General features: G+C 37.9%; 1 protein-coding gene across 9 annotated transcripts in view; it reads left to right on the top strand.

Moving 5' to 3' along the window:
• CNTRL (centriolin) overlaps nucleotides 1–12,442 on the top strand; it is an 84,361-nt gene that overhangs the window by 571 nt on the left and 71,348 nt on the right. For 7 of the 9 annotated variants that reach the window (XM_045563041.1, XM_045563043.1, XM_045563042.1 and 4 more), the window contains exon 2: nucleotides 12,081–12,331. In XM_045563041.1, coding sequence (XP_045418997.1) covers nucleotides 12,112–12,331 — 220 coding nt within the window. In that variant the 5' untranslated portion in view covers nucleotides 12,081–12,111. Of the gene's footprint in view, nucleotides 1–4,582; nucleotides 4,679–12,080; nucleotides 12,332–12,442 lie in introns of those variants that run through there. The other 2 variants (XM_045563038.1, XM_045563040.1) reach the window with 2 other exon arrangements.

Here is a 12,442-nt window from a genome sequence, read left to right as displayed (position 1 = left end):
TTTGGGTGTCCTGACCGGTGTCATGGTATCGGGTGGAATAGGGTACATGGAGGAAAAGATCAGAGTTAGGATGTTGGGACGAAATGCTAAGAGGCTGGGAAGAGCAACTACTTTGTTGTATAATGGTTAAGGGACAGTGAATTTTGAATCCAAACTTAGGTCGGTGGTGGAATAGAGACTTGATCTCAAGTCTCTATTCTACCCCCTTGTGTTATTTAACCTTCCTGAGCATGTTTCCTCACTTGTGAAAATCATTGTTAATCACCTTTGAGTGTTCACTGTGTGTCAGAAACAGTTCTAAGTACTTTGCACGTATTAACTCATTTAGAATTTAAAATAACTTGTATGAAGTTATCATCCCCGTTTTAAAAGTGATGGCACCAAGGACCAGAGAGGTTAAGTAATTGGCCTAATGTCACACAGTATGTGGAAAAATCAGGATTTGAATTCAGGCTGTCTAGCTCCAGAATCCAAGCTCTCAATTGTTAATGATACACTGCCACTTGTAAATGAGATTAATAAATTCTGATTTTATACAGCATCTGTGAGGATTTAAATTTGGTAATGTCGTTAGAGTGTTTAGCACAGTCCTTCAGTCAACAAATATTTATTGTCTGCAGAACAACAGACAAATAGAGTCCCTGCTTTCTTGTAGTTTATAGTCTATAAGGAGAAACAGGAAATAAGTAGTTTCACAAATAATTATTTTCAATTGTAAATGTTATAAAGGAGATGACTTGGTGCAAAGACCATGTGTAACAGGGTGATATAATCCTGTCGTGCATCTTAAATGTAGAAACCCTGCCTTCTCAGCATTGTATTCTTAGAACCTAGCACGGTTCTTGGCACATAAAAGTTGCCTAATAAAATTGAATAAATAATTAATGGAAAGGGATAGGAAACTTGGGTTTTACGGTATCTGAGTAGAATGAGAGACATGGCAGAGGGAAAATCAGGCTGTTAATAGGATGGATGACATAGGGGCCAAGATGTTAGGATGGAAAGGCAACTAAGTAGGCAGTTCCATTGGGATAAAGAGGAATGGGTGGAAGTTTGAATATTTTGTTTGGGAAGGGGAATATTTGGAGGGCAGAGTATTGGAATGCACTAGGATGTCAGGATATTTTCTGGGATGAAGGAAGATGAGCAGTTTGGGAAGTCTAGATGGATATAGAAGTGTTGAGGGAGGGTACTGGAAAGAGCTGTAGAGAAATGGGGGGAACTAATGTGGTGTTAGGGAACTGAGAATTTGTGGGAAAACTTGGTAATCAGAGTGCGATGAAGAAGGACGGAAGGCAAAGGTAGGCAGCACAGGATGGAGGAGTTAGCTTTGGAAAGAAAAGAGACTGGAAACTTTGAAGAGGAATGAGAATCAGGATATTTGGAAGGACTCAAGAAGGTTAAAGAATAAGAGTATTTGAATAGGTCAGAGGGTATGGGATGAAGTAGAATTGGAGGGAAAGTACTAAGACCCTAAAAGGATATAGTGTGGAGAGAAATATGGGAGTTAAGAAATGGGGATGGGTATTGCATATTAGGATGGTCTGTAGAGAGACAGAAGGTTTTGGGATTATTGAGGTCTGCCTCATTTGGAGATAGAGAAGATGGGAAGTTAGGAATGTTAGGATAGCTGGATAGAGGTGGAATTTGCAGTCTCTAGTGAGCTGTGATGGACAGGATTTTTGTATCAGGGCAAGTGTCTGGGTTTGTGGGTGGCAGGGTGGATAGTGTTTTGCTGCCATATGATTCTGATTATTACATCATTCCAATGCCTTTCTCTTGCTCTGCAGACTACCTTCTGGGCCTTTAAAATATGACTCCAACTCTGGACTTGGTTTCTTTGTTTTCTCTTTATCCTGAACTTCCAGTCACTCTAGCCCTACCTCTCAGCTGTCTTTTCCATTGCTTGGTCTCTTTGTTCATGTGATTGCAAACAACATAGTAGGGTCAAACTACACCCTCATCTCTCCCTTAAAATTGTAATGCAAGGTTTACCACCTCTAGGCAGTAGTCTTCTGAAATAATGCCAACCATTTTTAAATGCTAAATCCCTAAGCCTAGTTCCCAGAGTTAGCTATTCTATGAGGTAGAATACATGTATCTGTTTTTCAGTGTCCAGGCTTTACAGGAGCTATGGCAACCCAGGAAGGGGATTTGAGAATGCTCTGTGACTTTGGAAGCCTTACTTAATCTTTCATGGTATATTCATAAAAGGAAAGAGTTGATATAGATTTCTGGAATCCATTCTAATTTTTTTTTAAAGTCCATGAATGAGTAAGCCTGAGTTTTACTAATCAGGAGAGGTGACAGAGGACCTCATGATCATCAAGTGAGGGACAAAGGGTCTTGGTCATTAGGATGACATGAGAGGAATTCTGGATAGTTCAATACTTTGAGAATTTGAAGAGAAGTCTAAGATGCCGGATATAAAATAATTACGTTGCATAAAAATATAGAATGCTTTTTTAAAAACCAAGAAATTTTTAAAAATACAAAGCATATCTCTATAGCATGTAGCACACAATATTATTCCAATTTTATAATCTTCTCTCATGCTAGGGATGGAGAAGGATATATAAAAGTGCGACTGTGTCCTGTTCCTCCTCTCTTTTATTTTTAAATTTCTTGCCTTTATGAAAACTACATGCTATAGTGTATGTCATCCATTAACTCATTTAACTCAGGAATGAATAAAATTTTACCTTTCTAAGCACATCCCTCTTAGCTATTCTCTAATTTGAGAATATTAATCTTATTTAGAAGGAAAACATCAGTACAGTTTAGCACAGAATCAACAGTATTACTCGGAGAATACAGGATTAAACAAATTCAATTTCTCCCACTACACTCTCAATTCTGTAGGTATTTTCCCCCACACGTCAAGTAAGCAATCAGTTCTGCAGTGGTGGATACCAGCTGGGTTTCCTGCAATCCAGTTCAGTCTGATACTATCTATCTGGAAATAACAGATCAGATCCCAGAGGTTGAGGGCTTAGTCCCACAAGGCTGCCCCCTGCCAATTGGAAGCCCCAGATTGTTTTTACTGACTGGCTATAAATTGGAGTTCTCATGACCCCCTCCTTGGGTTTGATTAATTTGCTAGAGCAGCTCACAGAACTCAGGGGACTCTTACTTATAGTTGCTGGTTTATAATAAATATTACAAAGAATACAGATGGGAAGATGCATAGAGCAGGGCAAGTGGGAAGGGGCACGGGGCTTCTATGCCCTCTCTGGGCAGATTGCCCTCCAGGAACCTTTGTGTGTTCACCTATCCCCAAACCTAGTCTTTCTGGGTTTTTATGGAAACTTCACTATGTAGGCATGATTGATTACATCATTGACCATTGGTGATCAATTCAACGTTCAGCCCCTCTCCTCTTCTCAGAGGTTTGGGGAGTGGGGCTGAAAGTCCCAACCCTCTAATCATGGCTTGGCCTTTCCAGTGAGAGGTGGCAAGTCAGTCAATTTACTAGCATACAAAAAGACACCTGTCACCTTGGAGATGCCAAAAATTTTAGGAGTTGTATGCCAAGAAAAGGAATTAAGGCTAAATATATATTTCACAATATCATAGTTACTAAGAGACTTTTTTCTATGACAGCATGGTGTGATATAAGATACAAAAATTGTTTACCACATTTTTGAAATTAGGACCAAAAGTCTTGTTTGTGGCAATGGCATAAGTAGCAGTTATGTGACACAGGAAGGGAGATTCTGACCCATGTGGATAGTTTAATATGAGGAAATGAAAGAAAAATAAAGACACATTTAAGTTAGCAATTTAAAGTACAAGTTGAGTATGCCCTTATTGAAATACTTGGTACCAGAAGTATTTTGGATTTTGGATTTTTTCAGATTTTGGAATATTTTCAATGTACTTATCTGCATTTGTATTTTTTATATTTATAATTAAATATTTCAGAATTTTAGATTTGGGATGGTCAACCTGTAGTGATCCTAGGATATTGGAACAAGGCAGTTGGCCATATTGTAATGTATGTCTGCAAATTAATAATTGACTTTTTAAAAACAAACAGTGTGGCAGATTTTTATTTTCTTCACACTAGGCACCTTAAGAGGCCAGATCATGATTTCAGTGATCCTATCTTTGTATAATATTTTCTGGTTTTCCTTCAGGAATTGTTTTTATAGTGTATGTCACCGATTAATCCAAATCATTTAGTGGCATTTATTTATGGTCTGTTTTGTGTAAAGTATCATGCTAGGCCCTAGAGAACAAAGCAAACATAATCAGGATTCCAGGAAACTCAGTCAGCTATATGACATAGTAATGAAAAACATGGATTTTGGAATCAGATCAGGATTCAAGTTTTGCTCTAAGCAATTAAGGAACTCTGAACAAACTATTTAACATCTTCATCCATAAAATAGGAAATAACAACACCTATCTCGTAGAGTTATTGTATTAAATTCTTTCAATGTAATGATACATGTAAAGAGCTTATCACAGATATTTGTTTGTTTGGTTTTTTTAGAGACAGGTCTGCCTGTGTTGCCCAGGCTGGAGTACAGTGGCTATTTACAGGTGCAATCACAGCAAATCGAACTCCTGGGCTCAAGTGATCCTCCTGCCTCAGCCTCCCAAGTACCTGGGACAACTGGCACACGCTGTGCCCAGCTAAATCTCACAATATTTGGTACATGGTAAGCCCTCGGTAAATATTAGCCACCAGCATTATATTCTTTAGAATTAACTTCAGTGTCATCTTTTCAGAGAGGATTACATTTTTGAAAGTAGCCAAATTCATTTGGAGTCAAGTTTACTGAAAAAGGTTAGTGATCAAACTGGGAAAATAAAGACAAAGTGTAGCTGAAGTGATGGGCCTGATTTTCTTCTGAGACTTATAAATTAATTCTGAAAGTAGGACCCAAAGAGGAATTCTAAGAATGTTTTGGGCAAAATCAGCATTCCTAGAATGACTATATGGTCATTGAAGGGTATTACATCTGCTAAATGCTGGCTAATTGATTGAATATATTAATGAATTATATTAATGGAAGCCCACCGTTATACTGTATGTGCTCTGTAGAGATAGAAAGGGGATTATCCCTTTCCTTCCCATCATTAAGGTCATGGTTCCTACCCCTATAACAGGTTAACAAGAGAAAAACAACAAATTTATTCAATCATAGTTTTATGTGACATGGGTGCCAAAGAATGAAGACCCAAAGATACAGGGAAAGCTATCCATTTTTAGGCTTAGGATCCATTATGGACAGCCAAGTAGAAATATGATTGGATAAAAAGGTTATGATCTAATGCTAGTAGACTAAGTTAGTAAACTCAGCAAGGCTTGTCTGTTCAGATTTTTCCTGGCCTCTCCGTATACCATTTCTTTCTCCTGAGTATGGAGTAGGACCCTTATGGAACAGAGGTCTTAATTTCTTTATGGCCAGCTGTTACACAGAAAGACAATGGGTAGCAGGGGTAGAGTAATATTTTTAGACTTTATGGCTGTCTTTGAGGAAAAGGGGTTCTGGTTTCTATGACCTGCTTTGGGGAAGAAGGATTCTAGTTTCCATGTCTTGCTTTGTGGGAGAAGGAGGGGCTAGAGACTGGAGGGCAGAAGAAGGCTCACTTTGCTTCTGAGGTCTTCACTTTGGGGTATCATTTATCTGAGTTCCAACAGCTCCCACCATTTAAAAAATAAGTTTCTTCATAATCGCAGCCTACATAATAATCCCTATGAAGGTATATTATATATTAATATAAATAGGAAAAACCCAAAGTGTTTTTCCCACTCTCACACCGTGCAATACAATACTTGTGACACCAGATGTGTGGGGATTGTTTCCCTACATACCAAGTACTTCCCCAGTAGACACCAGCTGGGTGTCCTCTTATTCAATTTAATTTTGAAACTATCTACCTAGAGGTAGCATCAGATTTCACAGGTTAAGGACTCAGTCCCAGTCAGCTGCTGCCCACTTCAGACACCCGTCACAAGTAGTAGATTGTCACCTACACTTCTGACTAACCGGCTATAAATTCAGGCACCCACTACTCCCTCCTTGGATTCGATTAATTTTCTAGGGAAACATTTTGCTTACATTCACCAGTTTATTAATAAAAGATATAATAAAGGATGCAGTTGAAGAGTTATATAGGGCAAGGTATGTAGGAGGGGGCATGAAGCTTCCATGCCCTTTCTTGCGTGCTATCCTCAAGGTACCACCATGTGTTCAGCTATCAGGAAGCCCTCTGGACCCTGTTTTTTGGGTTTTTTATGGAAGCTTCATTATGTAGGCAAGATTGATTACATCATTGGCCATTGGTGATCAAAAGAACCATTAGCCACTATTTTGGTGACCAGCCCCCATCCTGAGACTATCTAGGGGCTCATTAGTTATATTATTAGCATACAAAAGACACTTAGCACTCTGGAGATCCCAAAGGTTTTAAGAGGTATGTGATAGGAAACAGGAGGAAGACAAAAGGAAAACTTTCAACAAATTACATTTAACAGAGTTTACTTGAGCAAAGAACAATTCATAAATTGGGAAGGCCTCAGAATCAGAAGTTCAGAGAGCTCCATTCTGCAGTGTGGTCAGGCAGCATTTATGGACAAAAGGGAAGTAAAGTACAGAAACAGCTTGCCTGGTTACAGCTGGGTGTTTACCTTATTTGAACATGGTCTGATCAGTCTACTGTCTGTGATTGACTGAAGCTCAGCTGTTGTGATTGGCTGAGACTCAGCTATTTGTTACAAACAGAGAGTAAGGCTTTCAGTTAGTTTACCTACCAAGTTTGGTTGCAGTTCATTATGTATTAATATTGGTGGCAGTTGATTGCTAGACTCAAAGTACAGAGGTACCCTCAGGCCAAATTTAGTTGAACACACAGTCATTTGTCCCTTAACAGGATACATTCTGAAAAATGCATTGTTAGGTAATTTCATCATTGTGCAAACACAGAGCATACTTACACAAACCTAGATCACATACCTACTCCACACCTAGGCTGCATAGTATAGCCTATTGCTCCTAGCCTTCAAACCTGTACGGCATATTACTGTACTGAATACTATAGGCAGTTGTAACACAATAGTAAGTATTTATGTATCTAAATATACAAAAGGTATGGTGAAAATATGGCATAAAAGATAGGAAATGGTATACCTGTATAGAGCACCTACCATGCATGGAGCTTGCAGGACTAGAAGTTGCTTTTTTAGATAGTGAGTGGGTGGTAAGTGAATGTGAAAGCCTGGGACATTAGTGAACACTACTGTAGACTTTATAAACACTGTACACTTAGGGTACACTGAATTTATAAAAAATATATTTTTCTTCGATAAATAACCTTAGCCTCCTGTAACATTGTTATTTTATAAACTTTTTAATTTTTTAAACTTTTTGACTCTTTTGTAATAATACTTATCTTAAAACATAAACACATTGAATAACTATACAAAAATAATTTCTTTATATCTTTATTCTACAGTTTTTTTCTATTTTTAAGATTTTAATTTTTTTCCAGACTTTTTAAATTAAAAACTAAGACATAAACACATTAGCCTAGGTCAGGATCATCAATATCATTGTCTTCCACCTTTGTATCTTGTCCTACTAGAATGTGTTCAGGGGCAATAACACACATGCAGCTGTCATCTCCCATGATAACAATGCCATCTTTTAGAATACTTCCTGCCTGAGGCCGTTTTACAGTTATCTTTTTAAAGGAAGTATAAGGAGTATACTCTAAACCTGTGGTCCCCAACCCCTGGGCTGCAGACCAGTACTGGTCCATGGCCTGTTAGGAACTGGGCCAGACAGCAGTGAGCCATGGGTAAGCCGTGGGCAAGGAAGCAAAGCTTCATCTGTATTTACAGCTGCTCTCCATCACTTGCATCACCGTCTGAGCTCCACCTCCTATAAGATCCGCAGTGGCAATAGATTCTCTTAAGAGCATGAACCCTACTGTAAACTGCGCATGCAAGGAATCTAGATTGCATACTCCTTATGAGAGCCTAATGGCTGATTATCTGAGGTGGAGCTGAGGCCATGATGCTAGCACTGGGGAGCAGCTGTAAATACAGATTATCATTAGCAGAGAGGTTTGACTATACAGAGACCATAATAAGTCAATTGCTTACAAACATATCAAAACCTTATCACATCAAAACCTTATCAGTGAGTGGCAAGTGACAATGTAACAATAATAGAAATTAAGTGCACAATAAATATGATGCGCTTGAATCATCCCAAAACCATACCCCTCTCCCCTCACCCCTGCCCCTCACCCCTTTCCCCCAGGGAAAAATTGTCATCTGTGAAACTGATTCCTGGTGCCAAAAAGGTTGGGGACTAGTGCTCTAAACTAACAATAAAAGTATAGTATAGTAAATACATAAACCAGTAACGTGGTCATTTATTATCATTATCAAGTGTTATATACTCTACATAATTGTGTGTGCTAGACTTGTATATGACTTGCAGCACAGTAGGTTTGTTTACACCAGCATCATCACAAACACATGAGTAATACATTATACTACCAGGTTAAGACATCTACCATGTCACTAGGGGATAGGAATTTTTCAGCTTCATTATAGTCTTATGGGACCACTGTCATATATGTGGCCTGTTGTTGACTGAAACATCTTTATGTGGCACATGACTATACATATTTCACAATATCACATATATGAAGATGTGTACAGATGTGTACACATCATTCCTTTACAGTATTCTTTTCTAATACCAATTTATGTGGTACTAAGACTTGAGCTACCCCAAATAGTTGGATTGAAAATTACTTTAACCTTATTTCACTAAATAAGGTTTTAATCTTATTTCACTAAATTTTTTCTAAAAAATAATCTGTTTTATCTTCACATTTTTAGCAATGAGAGTAGGGGAAATTCAGGTATTGAGCAAAGATAAGATCATTGTTAATGCAGCCTTGCTCAAAATCTATACATCTTATAAGATTTTTTATCTAAAAATGTGTCAAATTTATAATTTTTGTACTGTTTTTAGATTAAATGTACTTATAAGAGCAACTATATATCATGAAAATATTGTTTGTATACCCCTTACTTTGCAAATTAGGATTCTTGGTGTTAAGGGCTAATATTGCTCATGAAGATATCTTTTTGTTGAAGTACCAAATAGTATTTTATAAGTTCCATGTTCTTTATGACTAATTCATTTAATAAATATTAATTATTTACCATTTTCTAGGCTCTGTTCTAGGCCTAGAATACATCAGTGAACAACATCCTTGCTTTCATGGAGTTTATATTACACTAGATTAGTATATGATTTGACTTACAAATTAGGTTGAGAGACGGAAAACTTATTCTCATCATTACTATTGCTAGCACTGTGACTAATCAAGTCATTTATTTTCTGAAACTTAATGGTTATTAGCTGCGCCATTCTTTCATACAAGAAAAGAAATGTTTTTATATGAAAAATAAAGGAATTTGACCAAGGTCCCTTTCATGCATCAATGCTTTAGTTCCTTCTGGAATACCTACACTTCAATAAAATGGATTTTGTGGACAAGCAATAGTAGGAACCGGAGTTTGAAGTGGTCAGATGTCTTTAGCATGAGACAAACATGAATGAATTTCAGAAACATAATGTTTTACAAAAGAAAGCAGATATAAAAGATATTATATGATTTCATTTATGTAAAGTTTAAAAATAGTTCAAGAATCTCTGTTGGAAGTCAGGATAGTGATTACCCACATGTGGGGGTTAATACTGAGGGAGCATGCAAGGGCTTCTGGGGTTCTGGTCATATTTTGTTTCTTGATCTGGCTGCTGGTTACATAGCTCATATTCACTATATAGAAATTCATAGAGTTATAACACTTATGATTTGTATACTTTACGTATGATATATTGTATTAAAAAACATATACATACAGAGAGAGAGTATGCATGAGAGAACACACTTTGAAAGTGTGGTTTCTAAACAGGTTTAATTCTAGCTGTAAGATGTTAGATGTATTCAAGGCCTATACACATTGAGATGCTGGGAATTTAGAGATTATTCTTCTACTTGTGGATATTACATTCTGGGCAAGCAAAAAATATAAAGTAGAATAAATTCTTTAGTAGAGGTAGATTCAATGTGATAAACAGGGAGGATTGGTTCTACCTGAAGGAAGTAGATTTTTGGAATGTCTTTACAAATAAAGTGATATTTGAGTTGGTAGAGAGAAAGAAGAGGATGCCATTTTAAGGAGAGGGAATTTCATGAGCAAAAACCTATGATGCATTCAGGTATGATAAAAAGATGCCTGGAGTGTAGGGTACGTGGCAGGTAGGGGTAAGAGATTAGGGCAGAATGTTGGGGCCAGATTATGAAATGTTTAGACTTATAGGCAGTGGAAACCATAAGATGAGTTTTGTTTTTATGACGTAAGTGGGTCAAAGGTAGAGGGCAGATTAAGGGTAAGGCAAAGGAGGATTAGAAGGAAGCTGGTTCAGAGAGTATCATAGTAGGCTAAGCAGAAGATGATAAATGTTTGATCTAGGGCAGTAGCTATGAAGATGGGTACAGATGAATTTCCAGATATTTCAGAGATAGAATCAATACCTTGGTGGGTGAAGGAGAGGGATGAACAGAAGGTAACTCCATTCATTCAACCAATATTTATTGAGTTCCTTCTAGGTGGCCTGCACCATGCTAGACTGGGAAGACAGTGGTAAACAAAACAGAGAAGCTCTTATGGGGCTTACAGTTCAGAGGGGAGACAAATGTTAAGCAAAAATCACATAAATGTATAATTCCAAACTGTAATTATTCAAAGAAAAAATACAAATTGACTGAGGGTATAGAACTGGGGACTTCACTTTGTCTGCCCTATACCAGAGGCTTTCCTGAGGAAGCAACAGTTGAGCTGGTCTCTGAAGAAAGACTAAGAATTAACATGATAAAAAGAATGGGATCAAGCATTTGAGGCAGAGGCCAGTGGAGGCTAGTGTGACTGGAGCCCACAGTTAAGGGGATGAAAAACAGAGGTGAGTCTAGAGAGACAGGGCCAGATCATGGGGGACCTTGTAGATCATGGTAAACATTCCATATTTCACAGTCCGCTAGATTTACTTTCTAAATAGATCACTCTGGCTGTCTGGCTGTGGGGTAATAATGGAAGAAGGTGGCAAAAGAGCTTGTAGACAGATCGGTTAGAAGCTATATAGTGGTTTGGTGAGGGCTTGGATTAGAGTAGATGAGAGTGGAGATGGAAAGAAGTAAACTAATTTGAGAGGTATTGGGAGTTAGAATTAACAGGACTTAGTGATTGGATATGGGCAAAGGGAAGAGGGAGGTGTCGAGAATGACTCCCAAATTTCTCGCTTATTCTAGTGAGCACCAATTACTAGTTAGGGAACACTGGGAGGAACAGGAGAGTGAGGGGAGAAAAGGGATAAATGATAAATTCAATTTCAACTGAGTTTAGTATGCCAATGAGATATCAAGTAGGCAATTGGGAATAGTCTGGAACTCAGAGAAAGGTTGGATTGAAGATATAAATATGAATATACACGTAGCATTAGGAGCAATGGTTGTGCATTAGATTGTCTAAGATGAGATGAGAGAGAGACTAGAGGGAAGCTTTGAGAAGCTCTGACATTTAAATTAGGCTGCACAGAGGGAAAAAAGCCCATGAAAGAGGCCATGAGTAGCCAGGAAGGCAGGAAGATACCAGGAGAATGTGGTGTTCCAGAAGCCAAGGGAAAAAACTTTCAGAAAGGAGAGAGTGCTCATCAATATTAAATACTGCTGCTTGCCAAAGAGTCCAGCTTCCTGCATTCTAGGATGCCTTTGTGTGTGTGGAAGGGGCCTTGTGACTAGTTTGATCCAGTAAACTGAGAACAGAAATGACAAGTAACACTTGTGGCTGGAGCATGTGTCAACACTAGATCTTCTGGAGGTCTCTTTTACCTCTGGCAAGGTGATCAGTGATGTTTGAAATAATGTCTATAGCCTCCGAGTTTATAACTTTGTAGTTCTGAAAGCTCTAGAAATAAATTAATTTAATAGTTTTGATAGCTCTTAAAAATTAACCTTGTTGAATATACTGAAAACTCTTACAGGTGTTGATGGACACCTGGCTTTACTCTTGCAATGAAGAAAGGTCCTCAACAAAAAATATTCTCCAAAGCAAAGATGCCATTATCATCTCACTCTCCTAGTCCATGGTCTCTTAAGACCAATATGAGATCTAGGTCGCTTTCACCTTTAATTGGATCAGAGACTCTGCCTTTTCATTCTGGAGGACAGTGGTGTGAGCAAGTTGAGATTACAGATGAAAACAATATGCTTTTGGACTGCCAAGACCAGAAAGGTACCACTTTTTTAATCTAAGAATTTGACCGCATACTCTTAAGCAGAGATGGAAAATTTTGAGCTAACATTTTTGGCCCAAATATAATATCTATTCTGGTACTAACTTGAT

The sequence above is a fragment of the Lemur catta genome, chromosome 10 (assembly GCF_020740605.2).
Source record: "Lemur catta isolate mLemCat1 chromosome 10, mLemCat1.pri, whole genome shotgun sequence".
NCBI lineage: Eukaryota > Metazoa > Chordata > Mammalia > Primates > Lemuridae > Lemur > Lemur catta.
This window is presented reverse-complemented; position numbering and strand designations above follow the sequence as displayed.